This window comes from Microplitis demolitor, chromosome 2 (assembly GCF_026212275.2).
Source record: "Microplitis demolitor isolate Queensland-Clemson2020A chromosome 2, iyMicDemo2.1a, whole genome shotgun sequence".
In the NCBI taxonomy this organism is placed as follows: domain Eukaryota; kingdom Metazoa; phylum Arthropoda; class Insecta; order Hymenoptera; family Braconidae; genus Microplitis; species Microplitis demolitor.
The window spans coordinates 953,697-980,752 of record NC_068546.1 but is presented as its reverse complement, the minus strand read 5'-3'; the positions used below and the strand labels follow the sequence as shown (position 1 = coordinate 980,752).

Here is a 27,056-nt window from a genome sequence, read left to right as displayed (position 1 = left end):
TCATATAATTTTATTTGTATATTTTTTTGTTACATCATTTTCCATTAATGCATATACAAGATTTATCATTTTTTGTTGGATTTTTTAATGTCTAATACCTAAGATCGGTTCACCCTAAATAGCTTTCATTCCTTTATTCCATTGAAAAAAACATTCATAACTTTCTACATATTTTTCTATATTATTATTAATAGTGTTAAAACGTCACAAGACGCCTTTTATAACATTACCATTCAATCTCACTTTCTAAATAACACTATAGTCCTAGTAAATCAATCATCAGGCACAACACATATTGGTCCTGATTCTCCATAACCTTTTTTAGACCAGCGTGATTAACAAATACTTGTCGTGGTTTGATTTCTCTTGCTTCAAAAACGTCTACGACAAAATGTCTTCCATAGAGGTCTGTCCTTATGGATCTTCTTTGGTCGTGGGCTGGATTTGATGGACTACACTTGATAAATGATGATGATGATGATGGTCAGGTCGCCGTGACAGTCCAAGTAACGGTGGAAGTAGAGGCAAATGAAGAGGCAACGGTAAACCACCAGGAAATCCAGCCAACCCACCAAGTAACGCTGTCGCTGTACTGTGTTCCTGTGCTTTACGACGTAATTCAGCTAGACTGCTGCTCCGATGGAGATCACCACTACCAGGCTTGCAGCAGCCACACAGTGATCCTGGCCAGCCTGCTGGTGTTGTCCATGACAGCATCTCCTGCAGGCTGCTTGGACGATGATCACTGGTGGTCCACAATGACGGCGTTGCTGATGTCAGTGACGTCGATGCCGTTGAGCCAATTATTTTACTACTGCCAAACAGCGGTGGTGAAAACTGGGCTGCCAAGTGGGGGGAAAAGAACAACGATGTTGGAGGTTCCAATGGCCTGAATCCTGCTGTTGAGCTGAAACCAGAAAAACTTTTGATTATCATTCAGTCACGTTACCATGGTAAACAGTTTACAAAGTGATTTTTAAAGCTACGAATTATGAATTTGCATAGTCAATAACTAAGTCTTTAGGTAAGTTAATTATTCAGCCATTCAAGATGTCACTTTATCGATGACTTTGATATAGCGCTGATCAGTTTTAAATATTTATGCGGAACATTTAGGTAACATTCGATCAGAAACATAGAGGTAAGTATTTTGAATTTTAGAAGTGACATTCCACAAGTGAGATGGAACCAATGATTAGATGTAGAACGTTAGTTAGAGTAAGCGCGATAATTAACGGCAATTAGTTGCGCAGAATCCCGTGTAGTGTATACGTTTGGGGAATTAGTTGGTTATATTACCTAGAAACTTTATAAATCTAACACCTACGAGGGAAATTGATACACAAATATAATATATATTCTCATGTGTAGTTTGTATAAACTTATAGTTCCAAAGTTATCTTCTGAAAATCAGAGAAATGCCTCAAATTTACTTGAAGGCTTTCAAAGTTATGTCACTTTTTCAAAAATTGTTAACGCTTGATGATAAAGAATAACTAAAACTAAATAATGTGATCTATGACTCGGATTACTTTAATTGAACATTATGAGTATCGCAAACTTTGCCTCGTTTCGTAATTAGAATCGCTAATAATTTTGCTAACATCAACGCGACCAAACTCTTGTATGCATCGTTAGTGAGTTCCAAATTAGAATATGCTTCGACAATTTGGTCACCAGTCTACAAAAAAACATATTATTGAGACTAAGAAAGTCCAACGCAAATTTCTTAATATCTATCATATAAAATGAAGGGTGAATACCCTGTTCTTGGTACTAATTACTCTAAATAGTATAGAGATGGTATTTAAACTTTAGAAGAAAGGAGATGTGTGGCTCTATTATTCGTTAGAAATCTCTTGAAGCTCCGTTGAATTTCCTAAATTCCTTGAACTATTACCAATGTATGTACTTCCCAAAAACTCTAGGATACACCAACCTTTTTATATACCTTTTATATATATAAAACTATACAGGTTAACTTTGGCATGTAATCACTTGGCCAGCAGTAGTGGAAGAGTTAGACTTATTTGAATGTAATCACCCGCTATCGACCAATGCCTAATTGCCTGTTTTAACATCTCTTAGAAAACAGTAAACTCTAAATAACGTATTGTAAAAACCTAAGGGTTTGATAGTATCACTTAGTTACTATTATGTAATGTAATGTATCGACGTAAATTTAAATTTAAACATAAACTTAATGTCAAAACATACTTTGTAAGTCTACGGATAAAAAACTGTTGCTGCAACAGGAAGGTTCTGTAGCAGATACAAGACCCGTATTATTACAGCTACAAGATCATTCCCGTTGCAGCTACATGAATAATCCAGTTCCAGCCATAGGTATATTTCTGTACCTGCAACAGAACTGATCGTGTGAATACTACGGGGCTTTCCTGTTGCAGGTACAAGGTTATGTTCTGTTGCAGCAAAAGTTTTTTTTTTCTGTATAAATTTAAATAATACACTTGTACATATTTGTCACTCTGTAATATTAAGTGACCCTGTTACTGAAGCAAGCTGTTGGGTCTTTGTATGATAAATAAAATAGAATAATAAAACTAAAATAACCATAACCTAAAATCGAACCCGGCCTTCGACTTAGCCAGGCGTTCATTGTTGGATTGGAAGAAAATTGGATAGTTTTTGAATTGGTTATGCATCGTAACAAACTTATAATCCAGTATAGACGTTAACTTTCTAACGGAAGAGGATTCTCAGAAAAATATAGCGAGTGAAAAGTGGCGCTCTTTAGTACGGTAGAAAAAGATAAGAAAATGCTGGGGAAAAGAAGATACCGAACGGGGTAAGAAATGGTTACTGTGTATGTATGCGAGGTAATGTCTTGATAGAGCGGGGAAAAGGAAACGATGGGAGCGGGTTCGTGCTCGAGAAATTCAGAGCTTACCCTCTCGGGTACCAAGAAGCTTCTGGAGTAGAGCAGAGCTAGTTTGAATAAATGATGAGGATATATTTACGGCGAACTGTTTTTAATAAATTACAGATACGAAGACCAACTACGTCTCGACGTTATCGTATTTTTCTATTTTATTTTTTATTATTTTTTTTTTTTTTACTTATTTCCAATATCTTCCGAAGCTCAACGTCCTTAAATATATGAATAAATACGATGGTTCGTTTTACATCGAAAATACAGGATTTTTTGAATAATCGAATGCTGATGTGCCATTCAAATATTTCAAGCCCTCTACCAAACTCAAGTTGATGAACACTTAAAGTAGTGAAATAATTAGCAGAATTAATTACATTGACTAGAATTAAAGCTGGCTGTTAAAGACGGGAATAGTTTAGGGTAAACTATAATAGCGGGTCTTAGTAAACAAAAAATACCAGAGGAAAGCGAGGGAGCATAACGGAACTATGTACAGAAAAAAAAAAAACAGAAGATAAGGTCGGTAAGTTTAATGGCGCGTATCTAAGTTCCGGTTTCACTGGCTTGGACACATATTGCTAGGAGGGTAGTTTATAATCTCAGTGATATTTCCTAAAGGCGTAAATACGAAGAGCTAAAAGCTCACCTCGCTGTTGGGGGTCTGAGACCACCAGCTGTGAGAGCCATTTTTACGAGACTGTGTGTGCCACGAAAATTCAACGTCGCGACACGAAAATTCAACACTACCCGGCGATTTACGATACTACTGTTTATCATGCCCATTCATTTATTCAAGATAAAAAGTTTAAAACCCATAATAAAAAAAATAGTAAACGATTATTTACCTTTCCGAGGGTGGCCCTAGCGAACCAGTAACAGAACTAGTCGACAGTGGCGCCCTTATTGGCGTCGGCGGTGGCGTCGCAACACCACCCAATGACGGCTGGCTCTGTGACTGCTGGGGTCTTGGACTCACGGACGCAGATGTCGTGCTGGGACTGCGAGAACCAGTCCCGCCACACTCTTGTCCGGTTTCCTCAACATCATTGGTCTCCATTGGGTCGCCCTGATGACTCGTCGGACTGGGGCCACTTGAAGAAGATGGCGGCATTCCTGCTTCGGGTGTCGCACCTCCCCCACTGATACCAGTACCAGGAGTACCACTAGTAGCTACCCCTCCTTCACGCTTTCTCTGTTCCTCCTTCAGCCTTTCGCTCTTACGCCACTTGGCTCGCCGGTTTTGGAACCAAACCTGTAATCAGCAAACATCATTAATGGGATTGTCCAGGTCTAGTGTAGGGTCTAGGGGGAACTTTGTTGTTAACTCATTTGTACGACCAAGTCTGTAATGGTGATAATTAGAGGCGAGTATAAAGTGATAAGAGGTTATTTTTGCTGACGGCAAAAGAAGGCAGAGTAGGTTTGCTCTGATGGTATTCTGGTGCATGTTCAACGAGCCATAAACCAGCAACGAAGACCACTGGGACCCGAGTGTTGTTGTAAAAAGAGTCTGCATTCGTATTAACGAGTCTAACTTGACATAATGCCAACTGGTAAAAAAAGCTACAGAATACCGCCTAGATCTAGTTGTAGCTGGGAAACTCAACGGATTTCATCAGCCAACATAATAAATTAACCTCTCAAAACACCTTTTTCATAATTACACTAGCGTGCTAATATAATGAGGATATACCAGACTAAATAGATGTTATTTTATGTGACAAAATAAAAAAAAAGGAAATTGTGGTGAAGAATGCACACGTAGTCGGAAGGATTTAACGGCACAATGAGCAGGATGTCGAGGTGGCTTTTAAACTTTTCTATCGTACCTAAGGGAGGGGTTGCTCGTGGAAAATGGTTTAATAAAATAAATACACGAGAAGGCAGACGTTCGCTTGCTCCGGCTGGTACTCGGGTGGGTGGAGAATTCTCCGAGATCAAGTAGACGAGGGAGCGAAAGAGTAAAAGAGGATGTTGGGGTGCTTGCTGCTGGTGGTACGACTAGTGGGGTGCCAGAAGGAGTTGGGTAGCAGACAGGAGATATAATAATATCCTAAGGGCTGGCGGGGAGAGAGTAATAGCCAGGAACAAAGCCATGTTTCCCGTGAGAATACTCTCAGAGCCTCTCTCTTGCATCCTTCAATGCTTCTTTTTCCCGGTCCTATTTTTTTCAATATAAATTTAATCCCTTTTGGTGCATGTCAGTACTATGTACGGCCTTAAAACTCCTACTTCAAGACATTTCGGATAAAAAAAATAATTATCGTTGTAAATTTTATTAGGGACATTATTTTAGTTTTAATCCTTTAAAAATGAATTTATTATTGTTAATGGCCGAGAGAAAAAGTTAAGTGTCAGGTGTGGGTAGATGACGTTATACATGACGCGTGTACGTGCTTCGTGTGTTGTCGGGCCTCCCAGGAGCCCCTAATTGGCGTGTACAAGACAGAGAATGACCGGGACGTGTGTGTGTGCGCTAGTATATATTTATATATTATATCACAGCTGTATAAAGTACACATTGAGACTGAGACAGAGTGTAAAAAGTACTGCATAAATGCGCCTATTTGTTCATTATTTCAGATTCTCTTTGTTCTTTACTAATGAAACAATGAGTCTGCGCGGTAATTGCGTCATACTCAAGCCCCATTTTTATTTTTTTTTTTTTTTCAATCTTTACTCTCGCTTCTTGTTTCTTCCTCTTTTTACCACCACCAAAGCACCGGCATTATGTGTATATTCTTCAACGCTTTCCGAATCTCTACCGCATAAATCTCTTACGAAAAAGCACCTGCGTTATGCTAATCCAGTAAAGCTGCAATAATTTAAATGTCTTTTATTACCAACCGCAAATTGTTTTCCTTTTGTATGGATCCGAATTTCTGACGGTTTTCTTTAATACGTTGATGAAAAAAAAAATAACGTACAGTTGTTGGGAAAGGGAGGGGGGGGGGCACGAAGAAGTAATCCAACAGGATTACCGGCAGCTCACCTCGTCAGAAGATTACGTCAGTTTTAGGGTGTCAGGTTTACCCTGGAGAGCCCAAGTAGGTTGCAGAGGTAACCTATGTCACGGTACGCGTTAGTTTTCTCACTCATCTACCGATTATTCATGCTAGATTATGCTGCCCGAAGGCTATTACAAATTAAAACAAACCTGGACACGAGCCTCCGTGAGGTTTATTTTCATCGCCAGATCCTCACGTGTAAATACGTCTGGGTAATGGGTCTGAGCAAAAGCTGACTCCAACTCTTCCAACTGCTGAAGCGTGAAAGTCGTCCGATTTCGCCGTTGTTTCCGTCGGACAAATGAATCCTCGCCGACTCCATGCAATGCCGGGTGATAGGCCGAGTAACTTGTGTCTGAAAATGGATTTTGAAAATATGTAACAAAGAAAAATTTTTTATTTTACATTATTTGGGGATTAAATAAATTTTCATGTTGTCTCTGGGTTGTCCAGAAACCATAAATCCACTCGGGAAACCGATAATTTATTTTTAAATCCAATTTACAATGTTGTACATACGTTACTGTATTTTGTGATTACAGGGTAAATTTAATAATGTGATATTTGTTTCATTTGTGATTCGGTAATGGATTTCTAATTGCTTGAGATTACACATTATAAAGTAGATGAGTGTGGGCGTATATGTGTGTGGGTTCAGTGTCATGCATTTGATCACGAGCACAGTAATGATGGTAGCCTTTGAATCCAGCAGCACAAAGCGGGCAAACGCTCTCTGGTTGCACAGTGAGGTTTAGAGAGTAAATCTAGTCGAAAGGAACGTAGCACCAGTAGTAATAAAGCTTATAATCACTTTATCAATGATGCAAAGCAATCAGCACAATTAATTACCGCAGCATTAATCCCTCCTACTATACGCGGGATCAGCATACAAAATTAAGCGAAATTGATTTTTGCATTGAGAGTAAAAATAATGAATTTTAAATTTATAATTGTAGCAGTTATTAAATCTGTAATGAAAATTAAATATTTAGCTGACAAAAAAAAAGTATCGATTGAAATAACAAGTACTGAAAAACAAACACTGAAAAAAGAATAAAGAAAGAATGATAGTCGTAAATAAATTTATCCTGGTCGTACTGAACTAAAATCCACTCAAGATCTTAGATTAGAGTTGGGAAAGTAAAGCCAGAAGCTAGACAACTCATACAACTCATCCGTGCTGCTAAAGAGAGGGCGAAGTCCTCAGTATCTTGGGTCTATAGATATAAAGTCTATATATATAGATATGAGATGTAGAGAAGACGGGAATGAGAAGTTGATCCAATTTATAAAGCAGTGGTAGGGAACCGAGGAGTTTGCGAGCTCGAAAGCCACGAGCCGATATTCTTCATTTGATTTCTCAACCCCAGATAGCTCTAGATTTTGTTACTCGATCTACCGCAGGTAAATAAAAATAAATTTTCCATCTTGGATGTTCCATCGAACCTTGTGGAATAAAGGCTGGATGTATTCATTACTGCCGTAATCCTTGAAAGTCTATTGTAAAAAGGTGACGTGCTTGATTTGATAGCAAATGGATCTTGCGACCCTCATATTCCTGTCTCGATGATGAAGTACCCACGTAGACAATCTACTTCATCAGGATCCAGGACATCCTCCAATTAATACCAACAAAGTAAAACTTGATTTCCGACGTCGCGATGACGGAGGTCGAGTCACTTTTTTCAGTCAAGTACCGGAGCACTTTTACTCGAGTTTAGCAGCAGTAGTTACATCAGCAGACCAGGGTTGAGTCGTCGGTGGAAAAACTACACGTAGCAGGAGCCAAATCTAATGACACCTCGACCGTCACTAATGACACTAACGAGGTAGTGAGATGTTAGAGAACATCGTGTGGTACTCAGCTAGTTCATCCTGCCACTGTTGTAGGGGAAAAGACACATGTACGATCCAGCCTGGCTGTGTAGGGTCCAGTGCTTGGATCGGTGTGTGGCCCGAATGAACCCACTTACCGACTTATCACGTAGTTACCTAATCTGTTTATCCCAACATGAGTTGTGTGTGTAAGGGGGAGACGTTAATGTACGGACAGGGGTTTGATGTTGATGATGTTCCCGATGCTAGTAATAGTGATGGTGGTAGTGCCGCTGGTAGAATAATGCGAAAGGGTGTGTCTCGATGTCCCTAAGGGATTTTTCCTTTCTTCCTCCCCGTTTCATATATTGCTCAATAAGCCTTACTCTATTATATTATCACCGAGTATTGAAGCCAACGGTAACAAGAATCTAATGATAGAATTACAAGTTTGCTATAAATCGAATGAAAGGTTAAAATAAAATATAGTTAAAGTTTTCATTATTTGGAAGCGTAACCGAGGTTGTGAACAGTCCGAAAACTTTTGACCCGGATGTTCGATTTCAGCTGGGGTGGAAAAGCGAATTTAGCCCGAAAGGTCTTGTCCGAGTCCTTGGTCTGAGTTTCCACTTTGCGTAACTCAGTCTTGTAACTCTCGGGTAATGCAACTATCGATGTGTTACACTGAAACAACTATCCTGATAAAATTCAATATCGTGTAACTTTATTTCCCTTGGATATTTTTATTTCGACTTGCCACTGCTGGCTGTCTTTTAGGATGTAGAGAGCGTCTGTGTGTGTGTCAGTGTCATCATTTAAGTACTTCAAATTGCGTAACCGGTATTTTGCGATAGGTATATATTATAATCGTATAATTCATCTTCATAAGTACTATTTCCTGCTACTATGATCAATAATTCAACAAGTAATAACGTTTGTGTGACATAGACTAAGGGCCCCCCACATCGATCTCCACTGGTTTTAAGTTTCACTTTTAAAAATACCTTGAAATTTATATTATAGAAACTCTTAAATAAAAAATTTTTTCACCCTATCCGAGGGGTGAGCCACAGAAAATTCAAAACTGTAAAACGAACTAGTAATAATTCACAATATAAAACTTAAATTCATTTATAAATTGATAAATTACCCGTAGGGAGATTATCATACTTATTTCAAACATATAACTACTAACGCCCCCCCCCCCTTACCCGTCTATCTTGATCGAATTACTACCGAAAAAGCACAAGTTTGCTCTGACAATGACAATATTGAGTAACTTACAGGGATGAGTGGGCGCAAATGAGTACTCCAAGGTGGGCGGAAGTCTCGGTGCCGGCAAACCCGGGGGGCAATGATAGCAAAACATGCCCCCCGCCCTTGCTGCGACACTCGGGGTAGCGCTTGGGCCCCCCGTCGTTGCTCCGGTACCTGCCACTGGATTTTGTGACTGCGGCGATGTCGACCGTACCTGAGTACCTGATTGATGATTCGTCGACTGGTGGCTGTGGACTGAGCCAATCTGTAACACACAATTAATATTCATTAGAATATATGTACACTAATACATATTTATACAAATATATATGAATATATAAACCTATTGCTACTTTGATCGACGTTTCGCATTCAGAAACTGTCAAAGTGAGTTACGGGGGGGAATGTTACGGGGACCCGTACCAAGATTATCTTTGGGGATTGTAAATTCATGCATAAATAATGGAGTTAAATTGAATAAAGGCACAGCAAACTTTAAATTAGTAATGAGTTTATTACTTTTGGTCGACTTAAAAGACATTATCAAAATGGCGAAGGCTCTTCTGTGCCTAACTCACCTGCCCTATCATATATCTATATATTCATGCGATATACTACATTATAAATAGTATTGTATGTGTGTCTATCATACATTTATGCTGAGTGGGTTTAGCAACATCTCTGTTGATTCAAATCTCCCTCTCACTTGTCGTCCCCGGATGGCTGTAGTCTATATAGACCTATAACACTACAGAGGGACAAATTGAATTTTAGATCATGGCGTGCTTCGACGAGGCGTCCGGGGACGTATACCCAACCCGAGAGCAGTCGCTGAGATGATACTAATTGAAATTTGAAATTGATATTAGCGGATTATTATCATCCCCACAACCTATGGGCATTTCTCTGTGCTCTGTACTCTATACTCCTTCGTCTCATTTAAATTTACAGATATCATGATGTTAATTATTTACGTCTCTCTACAGTATCCTATCTTTAAAAATTAGATTACCGCGTGTCGGATATCAAAAGTAATTGCTGTAGAAACTTAACCAAATTTTGTTAATTTTCAAAGCTCTTGCCTTAGAGTTGTAATAATAACAGCACTTCCGAGATTTATAGTACATACCCATATAACAATCTTTTTCAATTTTTGAGCAAGTCTGCTCCCAACATCGATAGGTGCTAGTGTCTTTCTACGTATGTGTCTTGCAGCAGATACTTGTGACCAAGATCTGCTCGTGACTCAAGATCTGCTTGAGACTCAAAATCGACCTTGAACTTTGAGCAGATCTTGATCAAACCATGCGTAAGTTACTGGTGCAAGAAATGCGTCAGACACTTCTTCATTGCACCGTGTTCAAGATATCTTTAATATTCTTGCGTATGATATCATGAGCAAGACATACACAACTCTTGACATAGGTTTATTAATGCACGTTCTTGCGATACACACATACGTAGAAAAAGACACTAGCAGCTAGGGGTCTTGCACAAGATACTTACTCCAGAATCTTGCTCAAACACGTGTTACTCGGGTAGTCAACTTAACGTTAATTTTAGGAAATAACATTTATTGTAAAGTAGAATATCATTATGTAAATATGAATAATAAAAAAAAACTATTTCCTTAATAATGAATATTGTAAGAGCATTATTTAGTTATTTATTTTACCAACTCCCCAATTCCCATAACTTAAATCCTATAACCCTGAAGCGAAAAGATTACAAGCCACAACGTATGACTATGACTACATCATCGTCATTATTATTATCATCGGGGGTCCCAAGCCATTAATCGTAAGTTTGATTCAAAAGTTTACTACATAAGAGTATTGAGTTTTATGGAAAGGGGGGCTGACATTCATGAGTACCACCGCTCAAGAGCCCCCTGTTGTGTAAATACGTCTATGAAGCTGAGGTGGCGCCACTGAGAACAAAAAGTTTGCTTTTTATCACGGAACATACGCGTCGACAGAAGGGATGAAATGTAGCGAAGCTAATCCGTGTGTATAGAGGGTGAAGAGACCGGGCTTCCATTTCTCGATACTCTGCCCCCTAGACTACTGCACTGGTTACATTTTGCTACACAGTGTTTAATAGCTACTAGTCGGCATGTGGTCGACAATATTTGCACTGGTCGTGGCCAATGCCCCGAAACCTCCACTCGTCTGTGTGATCATCCGATCGCGCTAAGAAGGGTTGCGGGGTTCGATCTCAACAAGGGATTGAGGTTTCAAGTGTTTACTTATCGACACTCACTACACTATTATTATAATAGACTTCTTTTACAATACAAACATTTTAATGGCCCTCAAGCAATTTGCTGTTTACTTTTGATAATTGGCAAACTTTAATAAGTCCTATTATTTTTGCTAGTTGATATCTTATCGAATAGTCGTCATTAGCTCCAGACTATGCCGTGAAAAAAAAATTCGTCATAAGCCTGGTCTAGGGGACGTAGGAGAAATTTTTCTTGGAATTTCAGATCCCCACCCGTGCGATTAGTTTTGTTATCGACTACCCGTTATAAGCCTGTTTTATTTTATGCAATTTTGAAGGTTATGTTTGCGTTTTGTTACATCCGCCAGTCCCGATTTTTCTGCTGCTTATGGCGCTAAAATAAATACTTATCTTTTTACACTAATAATAATTATAATGCAAAAAATTATAATGACAACGGTATTAATTACAGTAATAATAATAATAATTTTATTGATCAACATAATGATCAATAAAACTTTTAAATTGTAACAGAAGCTTTAAATGCAATTCCGGATTACAATTATCAACAATAAATTATATTTTACTTAACAATGATTAAATTATTCTCCGCGAAACATAGATAGTAAATTATCATCATTAATTTAGATATTTTGTTTCTACTGTTAGTTTATAATTTTGTCAATTTTAACGGAGGCTTATAACGGGCCGTCTGGTACAAAACTCAAAAAGTGGTTAAGTGGGGAGCTGTGGGCCTAGAAACTGCCAATTGGGGGAAAGGGCTTTCTACAGGCAGGCTTATTATTACGATGACGATCGACTATGTCAGTTAATGTATATTGTCATATTTAATAATTGATCTTAATATAAACTATTTAATAAATTTTATCAAGCAATTATGAAATTTCTTAATAGCACTTATGTAATTGCTGGCGTATTTAATTTATAAAATTCAGTATTGTGCCACTATGTCACTCTATTCCTATAATTTAAATTAATTACTCGTTTCTAAGCTACAAATTGATGTTTATTGTTTGATATCCAATGAAATTCTCACCAGCAATTCGTCTCTTACTATTTAACTTAATCCGTATGATTGAAAACAATAAAAAATTTAAAAAGTTGCAACACTATTTTAAGTAACGCATACTGTAAAAATAAAAAAAATAATTAAACTGATAATTGACACTACAAAAAATTTATACAAAAGAAGATTTTATCATTGGGGCGTCTCGCTTTTATGTAATCCACCCTTATTGGTAGGGATGGTCATCGCTATTGCTTCCGGTTTCCGGGGATAAATTCGTCATGGACCCGTGACTCTGAACGGTTTCACGTTAGAGATATATCTCTTATGAATAGACTAAATTGCCGAGGATATTCATAGCATAGTGTCCTCGTCAGACTCGATGCTGCTTCAATAAATAAAAAATCCATTGAGAATACAGTTCTCCGAATGAGTTTATTGACTGCTTTGGCTCCATTTATAAACACGTATAAATATATGTGCATTGATAATATAAATTAATAAAATATGTTGCATTAATTGATCAATGCAACCTAGAAAATACATACTCAGACGGAAAGATTAAACTAACATAACCAACATACTCTACGTAGTATGCAAAATTAACCTCCATTAAATGCGTTTACTAAACTTCGTCTAGAAAATGAACGTTACCAAAATACGTTTAATTTCATTTACATCATAAATCTTCATTATACTTGACACTATTGTTAAAAATTTAGATATATTCAAATTCAATTTTTTTTTCTTTACTGTAATGTAAATTTATAATGTAAGAAGAACGTGGAGTTTTTTCTTGGTAGTCGAAGAATAACTCAGATATTTTTGATGAATCTGCTGAACTCTGAGGTTTTTGTTACTTTACTATGACATTTTATGTAGAGAAGAGTGGGACAATATGAAACAGTTGGCCAAAATGGGACAGTAAGACCAAATTTTACAAGTGAAAAAATGGGTCAGTAGGTAAGAATGGGACGGTTGGGCTAGTGGGACAGGTGCTCGAAATGGGCCAGTTATAAAAAATGGGACAGTTGGGCAGAGTGGGGCAGGAACAAAATGTGGCAGCTGAACAAAGCAGGACCGTGAGCCAACATGGGAAAGTTGTGCCAAGGGGGCATTTGGACAAAATGGGACAGTTGGAGAAAATGGGACCGTGACTCAACATAAGACAGTCTTTTTAAGGGGACATTTTGACAAATGGGACAGTTTCGCAAAGAACGAATTTACACAAAAATGAGACAATTGGAGAAAATGGGACCGTAACTCAACATGGGACAGTCATTTTAAGGGGATATTTAGAGAAATGGGACAGTTGGGTAAAGAGATAATTTACTCAAAATGGGACAGTCAGAGAAAATGGGACTGTGACTCAACATGGTACAATTGATTTAAGGGGAGATTTGGACAAAATGGGACAGTTCCAGAAAATGGGACAGTTGAGCAAAGAGATACTTTACTCAAAATGGGACAGTTGGAGAAAATAGGACCATGAGTCAGCATGGGAAAATTGGACCATGAATTTGTGGGACAAATGGGACAGTGGGCCAAAAATGGGACATCATTTTTTGCTAAAAGAATTGTTTTAAGTAAATGTCTATTTACCCTTCACAAAAAATGAGGTAAGTTGGTCAGTCAAATAGTGCGACTATCTCAAAATTTTCTTTAGGTTTCTTATCTCAGGTATTTAACTGCAAGTTGGTACAAATGCTGGTAGATAAAATAAAAAACTTCAAAAAAAAAAGAACTTCTTTTATGAACTGTATTTCAGTGAACTTTATTTTTAAAAATTCGATAAAAGCAAGATTTGATCAATACCATGGCAACTTAGAGTAACTGAACCTAAATAAATTTATCTGAAATGAATATTTCTAAAATGACTGCTGGGATTTCATACATTTAAAAAATTGAAAAAAAAAAATGTATTCTTAAATTAGACGTATTTTATAATTTTCTAGACATAAAATACTCGTAAAGAAAAGTGGGTTTCTCTAAATAGCTAAATTTTATCCCGCATAAAAGAGAAATGTATATTTTATCCAGCAGAGTTGTACAAAGTAAGAATAAAAAAGGGGTCAGACTCAGAGAAATGTTAAAAGAATAAAATAAAATATATATTAAGTAAATAAAAAGATAAATAAGAATAAGAACAAGACCAAGAAGACCAAGTTAAGTGAATAGTGGAGATGGTTATTAAATTGTGTCATCTATGAATAAGGGTCTTAACGCGCAGCATCAAATTTTCTTATGGTTGATTAATTTTAATAAGCTCTCAAGCTTCACTGGTGGCATTTCATATATTTATATACATTATCCATTATATATACATGCATCATACATACATTTATTAACTACATATATATATAACTACAAAAGATAACGTCACAGAACGGCTACCCTCACATTGGCCCTAATGAAATCTTCGTTAATCTCAACTGACCGAATTGATTTATATTAATTAACCATTTATATAAACAATATATATGTATAAACATTGTGCGAGATCAATCTATCTAACCTATTTTAATTAACTATTCATTACTCACAATATCTCATCATGTAAATCAGTCCAATAAAAAAATATTGTTGCGTCAATTGGATACACGGATAATTTATTTATGAAGACAAATGTTTAACTCAAGAACTTTTAATTTAAAAAAAAAAAAATATATATATATTAGGGTAATTCAAAAAATAATAAATTTTTTTTCTTTTTTCGCAAACAGGTTCAAAAGTTTCATTTAGATAAAAAAGACGCCTGTGAAAATTAGAGCTCTTAATACTAACAAGAGGTTCCGCATTGCACTTTTCTATTTTCCATAAGAATAACATGGAAAAAATTTTTTTTTCGTCTTCTGATTTTTATAAGTAGCTAACGATGCGTCATAGGAATAATTGGCAGGCATATTTTTGTAGGTAATTAAACACTTTACAAAAAAAGTTTCTTGTCATTTTTTGATAAATCTATTTGTTAAAAAGTTATTTGAGGTTGAAGTCGAATTCATATAAAATTTTGAGATTTTTTTACTTTTCCGGCGAAACTATCAGACCTATTACAAAATATCATGGGACCTTTTTTGTAGACAATTTTATTCCCTATAAGTTATTCTAATAAAGTTTTTTCGAATTCCGCATTGTTTTCTAGTTATTTAAATTTTAATGTCAAGCTCATAAAAGAAATAGTTTTCTGATCGATTTTAAGAGCTTGACATTAAAATAAAAATAACTAGAAAACAATGGGGAATTCGAGAAAATTTTATTAGAATAACTTATAGGGAATAAAATTGTCTACAAAAAAGGTCCTATGATATTTTGTAATAGGTCTGATAGTTTCGCCGGAAAAGTAAAAAGATCTCGAAATTTACTATAAATTCGAGTTCAACCTCAAATAACTTTTGAACAGATGAATTTATCGAAAAATCATAAGAGACTTTTTTTGTAGAGCGTTTAATTCTTTACAAAACTATGTCCTGAACTTCCTTACAATGACCCATTGCCGAGGTAGAAAATTCCAAACTTAAATTTCTTTCCGTTATTTAAATGGAAAATAGAAAACCGCGATGAGCGGCCTTTAAATATTAATATTAAAGGCTCTAATTTTAAAAGGCATCTTATTTTACCTTCCTGCAAGTATAGAAGCTGTTAGAGCATTTAAAAAAAAAGTCCTAAAATTGCACACCCTAACATATATATTAAGGACGCGCGTGATATATAATAAACTAATAAATAAAAACTATTAAATAATTATTTTTTAATTGGAATTTGTGCTAGATATTACATATTTTCGCGATTCAATACATATATATATATATATATATATATATATATATATATATATATATATATATATATATATATATATATATAAATATATATATATATATATTTGTGTGTGTGCATTGTAAACGTCGCGTGCCGAATTATTTAACGCTGACGTATGTGATAATTGTTGCTATATATATATATATATATATATATATATAGTAATGATGGTATTCAATTCTTTGGTAATTTGCCGCATTCGTCAATTATAAAATTAATTGATACCGTCATTACTAAACTACTTTATTAATTCAATCTATGTCTCGAATAATTTTTATAAAGAAAGAAAAAAAAAAAAAAAAAAAAAAAAAGTTTGTATACAATATAATTTTTTTCGAATCGACAAATGAAAAATGATTATTTAATTTTATTTAATAAATTTAATTATGATCAATCATTTCGTATATGACGGTATAATAAATAAGAGTGAGTGTGTGAGTGTGTCATTGTTTGGTTTAAATTAACTTATAAAATATATGAGGAGAATTAATTTGATAGGGTTATGTTGCGGGTTGACTGAAATTAAAATACACAGGCGAGTATCAAATGGATGTTGTGAATAAAATTTTAAGTTAGTGATGTAATCTGTTTAAATTATTAAACAATTTGATGAACAGAATAAACAAAAGTCATATATATTTTTATGTGTATATATTTTATAGCGAAATTAAGTTGATTCGAATTTGCATCAAATTGCCTGTAATAGTTATTCCGGGATATTCCAAAGGCCATCGAAATTCCGATTTGCTTCCGGATTCTATCCCCGGGGATCAAAACAGAGACAGACTCAGATTTAGGTAGTCTGTAAGACCGAGGCTCAAGTTCGATCTCTCCCTTTGGCTTTATTCTACGGCATCCACTCGATTCCAGCGCATTACCCTCAATCTAGTTCCTTTCTTTGTCATTACAAACCCCACTCCAAAACTCTCTTTCCGGTTATTTTTATTCCGCCTATAACAATTGACGTCCTACCATCAACAAACTCGCTCGGGACTTTAACTCGAGTACTTTTTACACCCTATATATTTTTGTTAACATTAAGCTCGTATTTATTACAAGTCAACTTGTACATTTCATTTCTATGTTGTGCCGCTATTGCACTTTAGTCATAAGACTAATAAATTTTTTGGTTCTTCTTTTTAATTTCTTTCAAAAAAAGTCATTAGAACTTATGAAAATTCATAAAAAAGAAAATTTATAATTTATGGTTGGATTACTATGTCATTTTATTGATATTCGTACGAGTAATTAATGATTATTAAGCCTTCAGATATTTTTTCAGTATCGTATTTAATCAGGATTTCACTTAGAAAGCTGGCAAAATTATTGTCTATTTATTAAAACCCATAATATTTCATTTTTAATTCAATGTTTCAATACTATGTCATTTTAGTAATATCAGTATCAGTAAATAATGATAATTACGCGTTGAAAAATTTTTTAGTATCACATATCATCAAAATTTGACCATAGGAAACTTTCAAAATTACGTTCTCTTCATTAAAATCCAAAATAATTTTTTCTATGAAATGTTTCATTACTATGTTATTTTATTCATATCCGTACAAGTATTTAGTACTTATTACGCCTGAAAAAAGTTTTCAGTATCTCATATCATCAAAATTTGATAATAGGAAGCTTTCAAAATTACATTCTCTTCATTAAAATCCAGAATATTATTTTTTTCATATTATTATTTCATTACTATGCCACTTTGGTAATATCCGTATCTTTAAATAATGATAATTACGCCTGGAAAAAGTTTTCAGTGTCACATATCATCAAAATTTAACCATAGGAAGCTTTAAAAATCACAGTCTCTTCATTAAAACCCAAATTAATTTTTTTTAAATATAATATTTCATTACTATGCCGTTTTATGATTATCCGCACAAGTAATTAATAATTATTACACCTTGGAAAATTTTTCAGTATCTCATATTATCAAAATTTGACCATAGGAAACTTTCAAAATTACGTTCTCTTCATTAAAAGCCAAAATTTTTTTTTTTTTTTTCATATTATTGTTTCATTACTATGCCATTTTAGTAATATCCGTTCAAGTAATTACTAATTATTACGCCTTCAAAAATTTTCCAGCCTCAAATTTTCCAAAACCTCATACCTAAAGCTATCAAAATTACGTTCTATTCATCAAAACCCAAAATACATTTTTCAAAATTCAATGTTTCATCACTATGTCACTTTATCAATATCCATCTAAGTAATTAATCATTATCCATCATATATATTCATTTGTACCTTCATTAAACAAATTTTTCGTGTGTTCTCAGAATAGAAAACTGCTTTAAGAGCAATATCCCCGAGTTAGTCACCATCGAATTTACTATTAACACAACAAAATGGCGCGAAATTCAAATGCTACCTTACCTACATGGCATAAAGTCATAGTAAAACGTAGTGGTCACTATATAAATAGTATTGATGACCGTAGTCGATGCTAGACGTGTGTTGAGGTTATCCCAAGTCACTGGAATTTTTTTACCCAAACTTGAGATAACCTCAACTACAGCCGCTTTAGCAACGAAAATTTGTTCCCGTAACTGTGTAACCCAATAGTACATCGGTCGCTCATCAAAACGAACCTTTAAATAGCAATTTATCACATTGTCATTCCATAGAACATCAACTATGTCATTTTATTCATAGGACAATATTGAAATCAACCAACTTAGTAATATTTAATACCAGGATTATAATTTCCATTATCGGTTATTATATTTGCATCGCACACTACCGAATAGTTTTATTTATACTTAAGATTAAACACCGCTCAATATCAATAACAGTATCAGCGGATGATTGAATAAATAAATAAATATTATATGTCATGTATAATAATAAATAAAAAAAATAATCACAGATACTCATAGCAAGCTATAAATCAATGAATATATTTACAAATACCAATATAAATAGATAAAAACAGTAACGTTTATTCAACGCTCATTTTCTCGATGCATTGATTGAATTAATCTGGCAATTTAGCAATTACGCGGATGAGTTTGTTTGATGGCGTCCTCGGTGGCGTTCATCGATCACCATTGGATCACTAAATGTGGCGCGTGAATACACACAATTACATCGCTATAAGCCTTTATATATGTTATTTACAATTTATACACATATACATTTATCAATCTACATAAACGTACGTATATAGAGTCGACAATACTAGTAAAATTAAATCGTTTAAATGTGTGCGTGTGTGTGCGTGTGTGTATGTGTAATAAAATGTGAAGCATGCGTAACCGCGTGGCTCGGGGCACAGATTCAACGAGCTCAATTGGTCCACCACCAAACGCAAAAGAGCTGGAGAGGATCGTATTGATTCTAGAAATTATCGTGTAATGAAATGTATTTATAATGATAAATCAAATTTGGTAATCAAAATTATCATCATATGTCCTCTTGACAAAATATTTAATTTATTAATAATATTTGGATTTCATATAATTAAATTATTCATTTTTGTATAAATATTTATTTTATTTTATTTTTAATAGAGTTATTTGGTGATTAATTTCTTGAATAAGTAATTAGTTGAACAGGTACGAGTTTTTAAAAGTGATAGGAATAGGCGGTATTTGAAACTAAGGAATAGCTGGAAGGTATCATAGAGTACAATTACTATGTCTGTTTTAGATTATATGCATCAATTTCAGCGAATATGTCGCACTGAGACGAGAATCCTGCGCACTCAACATGTCATGTCTTAGCTCCAAGTTGTTCTTACACTATGTCACTTTAGACTTATTATTTTTATAAGTTGTTGATTCATCATTTCTAATATAAGTCTGCTGTTAAACGAGGGTAATTTATATATTTTTTATTGCTATTGTAAGAATTTTATATAGGAAAACTTTTTAGCGGCTGAAATGTGGCTGACAAAGGGCCCAGTAGTGATCACAAGGCCGAAAAATGTCCGAAAATTAGGCCTACAAGAAGACCGAAATTAGGCTGATTCAATCTATTGGCCAATTTTCGGCCTGTTTGTGAAGAATAATCAAATTTCGGCGAGATTTCGACCAAATTTAGGCCTTTTTGAATAAAATTCTATAGTTTCAGTGTGATTGTAGTTAAATTTAGCTATTTTGGTTAAATTTCGGCTTTTTCCAATAAAATTCTTCCACTTTAGCAAAATTTCGGCCAAAATTAGGCCTTTTCAAATTATTTTTCATGTTTTCGGCATTCCTTCGACTAAATTCAGATCTTTTTGAATGAAATTTTAAGTTTTCGGTCTAATTTCGGTCGAATTGAGTCTTTTCGGCCGAAATTAGGCTTCTTCCCATAAAATTCTACGACTCTAGCAAAATTTCGGCCTTCTTAAATTTATTTTTATGTTTTCGCAGTATTTCGGCTTAATTCACATCTTTATAAATGAAATTTCAAGTTTTCGGTCTAATTTCGGTCGAATTGAGTCTTTTCGGCCGAAATTAGGCTTCTTCCCATAAAATTCTACGACTCTAGCAAAATTTCGGCCTTCTTAAATTTATTTTTATGTTTTCGCAGTATTTCGGCTCAATTCACATCTTTATAAATGAAATTTCAAGTTTTCGGTCTAATTTCGGTCGAATTGAGTCTTTTCGGCCGAAATTAGGCTTCTTCCCATAAAATTCTACGACTCTAGCAAAATTTCGGCCTTCTTAAATTTATTTTTATGTTTTCGCAGTATTTCGACTTAATTCACATCTTTATAAATGAAATTTCAAGTTTTCGGTCTAATTTCGGTCGAATTGAGTCTTTTCAGCCGAAATTAGACTTTTTTCAATAAAATTCTACGGCAACGAGGTAATTTTCGCAAATTATAGTCTTTTCAGTGAATTTTCAGCCAAATATTTTAACCCGCGTTAAAAAAAATATTATGATTTTCGTAATCTCACGAATATGTCATTTCAAATTTATTTGTTATATTATTTTTAAATTTATGAATAATGCAGACTGTTATTAATTTTAAAAAAAATAATATAAATCTCGCAGAATTGTTTTTACAAGATAGATTTTTTAAAAAATGAATAATGGGTTTAGTAAAGCGTAAAATATATATTGCTATGAAAAAATAAAATAAAGATCAGGAAAGAGCTAAGAAAGATGGCGTTTTCAGGTGCATTGTAACTTGTATATATATACTCACATATATACTTAAGAGATACGATGTAAATATATATACTTCGACCCTCATCTCATTTTTTTTTTCTTTTTTCCCACCTCGTGTTTTACGCCTTTCGACTTTTTAAAGATTTATTCTTAGCTTCCTTGCTAAATCGTTTTCCGGAAAAAATTTATGACCAAGCAATAATATTCTCAACGTCAATATTCATTGCACTAAGTCATATATTTATAAATATATAAACATTAAAAAAAAAAAATAATAATTTTCAGTCTCGTATAAAAAAATTCAATTTCATTTTCTGGTAGCAAATAATTCTGCACCCTAAATTTTTTCATCATTTTAATTCGCATGGAAATGGCAATAAAATATTCATAAAAAACAACCTATTGATTATATTTATTCCAATAAATATTTATTGTGTTTTTAGTTGTTTTTTTTTTTTCATTTCTGTTGAGGGTGGGGGTGAGGGTGAACGGGTGGTAAAAACCGTTGAAATAAAATTGACGAAATTGTAATTGAAACAAAAACGTTGATCCATTAGCCGGATATTGGTAGTCGGAATCCGATAGCTAATGTCCTTTTGGACCGCGCGCGTCCTGCTTTAATATTGTCGAGGGAACGAGCTTAATACAGTTTGCAAATCCATGGATTCACCGTGTGCTATGAGGGGTTTAAATAAATGAAGGTATAGGCGCGCGCATACTCTAAAACCAACCCCCGCTTATCAGTGTCTATATATATGTATATAAATAGAGGAAATAAGAGAGAGAAAGAGAGTTGATCAGAGCAAGCTTGTTGGACCGCCGCTGATCGTCAAATTCATTTGTGACGCGGGTAATTATTAATGGCGAAAGGCGCGCCGATTAAAACGCTCAAACGAGGTTTTGAACCTCTACCGCATTTCCCGATTGCATCTCGTGACACGAGACATAAAAGCTTTCATAGTTTTAAATAGTTTTGGGAAACCAAAAGCGCCCACCTCAAACGATTATTTGAAAAACAAAACCAATTTCGGTTTTAATTTTGAAATAACTCTAATTAACTCGACTAAAATTTTGATCATTATGATTTATGGTTCCTTACAATTGTTAGTAGGGTTCTAGACTATCATTGGATGGACCGACTTATGAAAAATTTTTTATTTTATCAGTTGAATACTAGGCTCGCCCAAATAAACCGAACAAGAATGCTTCAAAAATCAGCTGGATACAAAATTTTTAAGGGGTCGAAAAATTTTGAAAATTTAAAAAATGATTTAAAATTCGGATTTTTGTTTTTAAGTATGTTCTTTCTCGTGAGAGTGATAGTTTGTATGTAAAATCTTTAATATGCTGAAAATTTAAGCCCGAAATTTGAGTATTTGAACGTCGCTCGAGAATTTCGAATTTTTTCGAGTGCTGTCTTTTGGAAATTTTCGAGTGACCCTGAAATATTAATATTAAGGTTTCTCGATTTTTTTACCACCATTTTGTATCATAATGATGATAAATTTAACCCGAGTCATAGAAAAAATGATTTATTTACACACTTTTCCTTTTTTAATTCAATTTTTAGGTTTTTTGGTTTTTCAAATCTTACCCAATTTTATTGTTTAAAACTGTCCAGTATATTTTCGGTTTTGCAAAAGTTATATTTTAGTGGAATGATAATAAGTGAGTTACAAAAAAATACAAAAATTAATTCAAAGTATCAGTTACATATTATGAGTTAATATTCAAAATTATTGAGCGACGTTTAAAAATCTATATTTTGAGCTAAAATTTTCAGCATGGTATTTATTTTACATAAAATATTTCTGCTGCGAGGAAGAAAAAATTTCGAAAAAGAAAATCCGAATTTCAATAATTTTTGTAATTTCCAAATTTTTGAGCGACCCCTTAAAAATTTTTTATCCAGGTGATTTTTGGAGCGGGTTCTTAAAACATTAAGCCAACAAATTTTCATATGAGTCTCGAAAAAAAAAACAGTCTGTTTTTTTGGGCCCTCTACTGAATATGCTTCGGTAAAAATTTTGAAATTATACAATATAATTTTTTCATCTATCTTTGGTCATGACGTTATAAGTGAATTGACTAGCAAGCGTTAATAATTGAAATAAATAAATAATAATTATGGATAAATTGAAATGATCTGTCATGATGCTCGAGCTTGGGTTTATCATATTGACCGGTTGCGAAACAAATTGATGGAAATGGTCCGCTGATTAAATTCATTCAGTTCCAACGTTAAACATATCACATATATACATATATATTTAACAACGAGTAGAGTGAAGTATGCTCAATCTAGTTACAACAACTTATAAATTTAATATTGACTGAAATAAGAGGGCAAGGAAGTGGCTCGTGGCACTTAGTATTATCCAAGATGACATTTAGTAATGATTGATCAGTTTATGTCTGTTTTTATTGTTATAAATAACAATAATCTAGACATTACACTATCACTTATTCAAACTCTGCCAGGAATAAACTTGAATGAAGATATCTTGGGAATCAGACGGGATTAATCTGCCAGATTGACGAGCGAGTTTTCTCAAAATCTGGCAAAGAGCTTTTCATTTTTATCCCGAACATAAAGTGGATTCTAGCGGTAGATATTTATACGTGTGTGTGACAAATATGGAGGTACAAGAGTATAAAGTGTTCTAAAGGAAGTGTCCACCGTGCCGCGTCGTAGAAATAAACGGTCAGTGACGCGCGGTAATGGCCGACATCCTAATCCTGGCCCCCTACAGTTTAATGGCATATACACACTCGGTAAATGATAATACGCTAACTACACTACATACTCTCAGAAGCACTGCATGTGCCTTTTTTATCATTACCAGTTGGGATGAGTGGGGATTTGCGGTGGATGTGTGTTGATAATGAGAGTAGACTGCTCAGCAGGCGCTACCGCCGTCCTACATTGTGACCCTCATTGAACACCATTTTGACCTTTGTCTAATGACCAACTTTTTGTCCTTAGGTCCTTGGTCTAAGTCTGCGATTTAATTGAACTATGGGTCGAATGATTTGATCTGATTTGAGTCTAACTGGACTGCATTTAAACTAATTGGTCTGTTTTTGAACTGTTTCGAAAAATAATTGCGCTGCGGGTAGACAGAACGAGATTAAATCATAGACTTGTAATAGAGGCGACTAACCGCCATAAGTTTGCCCGTAGAAGGTTTCTTCTCCCCAATCGGCAGTTACTGGGCCCACAGCTCCCACTTAACCACTTTTTGAGTTTTGTACCAGACGGCCCGTTATAAGACTCCGTTAAAATTGACAAAATTATAAACTAACAATAGGAACAAAATATCTAAATTAATGATGATAATTTACTATATATGTTTCGCGGAGAATAATTTAATCATTGTTAAGTAAAATATAATTTATTGTTGATAATTGTAATCCGGAATTGCATTTAAAGCTTCTGTTACAATTTAAAAGTTTTATTGATCATTATGTTGATCAATAAAATTATTATTATTATTACGGTAATTAATACCGTTGTCATTATAATTTTTTGCATTATAATTATTATTAGTGTAAAAAGATAAGTATTTATTTTAGCGCCATAAGCACCAGAAAAATCGGGACTGGCGGATGTAACAAAACGCAAACATAACCTTCAAAATCGCATAAAATAAAACAAGCTTATAACGGGTAGTCGATAACAAAACTAATCGCACGGGTGGGGGTCTGAAATTCCAAGAAAAATTTCTCCTGCGACCCCTAGACCAGGGTTTTGACGGGAAGTCGACTGTATTTTCAATTATAGACAATATTTATCAAAAATATTCAAAGTTACAGAATTGACTATGTTTTGTTTACCCTTTACTTAGTGTTTTATTTACAAATGTCGGCAGTCAATGATAGTTTGACGACTTTTTTTTCAGTTATCTTGAATGAATATTTATAATATTGAATCAAAGTAATGTTCTATTTTTGATCTAAAGCCGATTAAAAGTAGACAAAACACTTTATTTAAAAAAAAGTCTGTTTTTGTCCTAAAATCAAATGAACACAGGCTGACAATCATATTAAAAAATTAAGTTCATAATCTAAAAGTCATAAAAACCGACTAAATACAATACGATGTCAAGTCTGATATTAGCCTCAATAGGGAACATAATTCAAAAATCTAAATTAAATAAAGAATATTTGAATTTATCATAAATTTTGAAACAGATCTAACTTTTCGACCGGGATAACGTCATTCAATAGACGAGAAAACATAAAATGAAATCTATAAACTAGATTTGGATCAATTTAATAAACGAGCATTTGCCATCAGGACATCATTTTAATTCACGCAGTTGATACGTGATTAATTTTACCCGTTATTATTATTGTAATAACAATAAGACAAGTCAGAGCAAGACACGCATGAAGAATATTGTGAAAAGTGACGTCAGTAGGTCAGGACCCGTTTCGTTGGTGGATATTTGTAAGCATCATATCTGCGGGCTTGTTGTTTGTTCTCTTTGTCTTTGTTCATGTCTGCTGCTGCAAACTTATATATATATATATATATATATATATATATATATATATATACATATATGTGTAATGTGGCTTATGAGATGAAGATTTAAGTGTACAAATTATGGGACATGTACAAGTTTAAGAGAGAAAACGATACTAGTGGAATAAGATGGAAGAATGAGGGCGGCGGAGACCCGCAGCTGCCTGGCTACCAACACAATAATATCTAATTAATTTATTAATGAGGTTAAGTTGGCAGTATTGGACGTCAGACGTGCGCCACTCAGTCGTTATAAAGTTATTAAATTCCATCATCGAATTCAATTTACTTCCATTTAAATATATATATATATATTTAAATAGATATTTTGATGAAAACTTTTAAGTAAGACGTAATTGTGAAGGATCGGAAGATCCAACCGTTGTCTTGGAAGGGAAGCAATGAGTTTATTATATTACGAGATATGAAATAAAAAGATAAATGATTTGTGGTAAAAGTTACGATGAGCTTTAGTGCTGGTGAAAAGCTTATCCACCCGCAGACAGCTGCCTTTTCTGATGCTCAGTCCCCGGAGATATTTTTGGCGGGGATCCCAGTCAGACTTAAATTGCATCTGACAGCTATCCTTATACCCATCATCATTTATAGTCCGTAGTATTCGCTTTCCGTTTATGTTTTTGCACTTTGTGAGTATCGTATGTGAGCAGAGTACTGTCCTGTTATACCGAGACTATTTAGGATCACCTTAAAAACCCGTCGGATGCGGTTATTTGTAGCGAGATCCTTTTGGAAAGGGTGTAAGGTAGTGGACAGGGAGTAAAATCATACCTTGATAAGTGGCGGACTGTGCTGTGAATGGTAGTGTCCGGTTGGTGGGCTCGCAGGAGGCCCAGTGCCTCCGGGCGAGACAGCACCACCGCCGGGGGTGAGAATCCTGGACTCGTGGCTGAACAACACTTTCCCGATCTCCACCGCGACCTCGCGGAACTCCCACGACCTCCAGATTCGTCTTCTTTCCTGGTAGAATTCGTCGTTGCTGGACGCGTCGTCACCGACGCACGTTAATTCGCCCTCAAATCCCGTGTCTGATACTTGAATATTTATTTACTTATCAAAAATACTCAACCCCACAACTATCAACATCACCCTGTTGCAGTTTCGTCTATCCAACGAAAAACATTTATCACAAAAGCTAAATATTATTGTGCAAGCAAGTCATTGCACTTTTTTCGTCACTTAAATCCTTATGACACCTGAATAAGAATCACCTTTTATGGTCACTTATCACTTTAGATAGGCGGGAATTTGAATTATTGCTCGAGATGACAACCGGCAACTTAATAGCGTAGAGTAAACTTGTGATTTTCTACGAATAGAACGACTGTCACAAGTTCTGTGTGA

At 34.6% G+C, this 27,056-nt stretch overlaps 1 protein-coding gene across 1 annotated transcript; it reads right to left on the bottom strand.

The window, feature by feature from the left end:
- LOC103578409 (cone-rod homeobox protein) lies at window positions 1-27,056 on the bottom strand. Its single transcript, XM_053742991.1, has 5 exons — window positions 26,484-27,056; window positions 9,004-9,241; window positions 6,054-6,259; window positions 3,742-4,148; window positions 1-907 (listed from the first exon to the last, which is right to left on the bottom strand). Exons 2-5 carry the CDS (start codon window positions 9,086-9,088, stop codon window positions 415-417), a joined length of 1,191 nt encoding a protein of 396 aa, XP_053598966.1. The 5' UTR covers window positions 9,089-9,241; window positions 26,484-27,056; the 3' UTR covers window positions 1-414.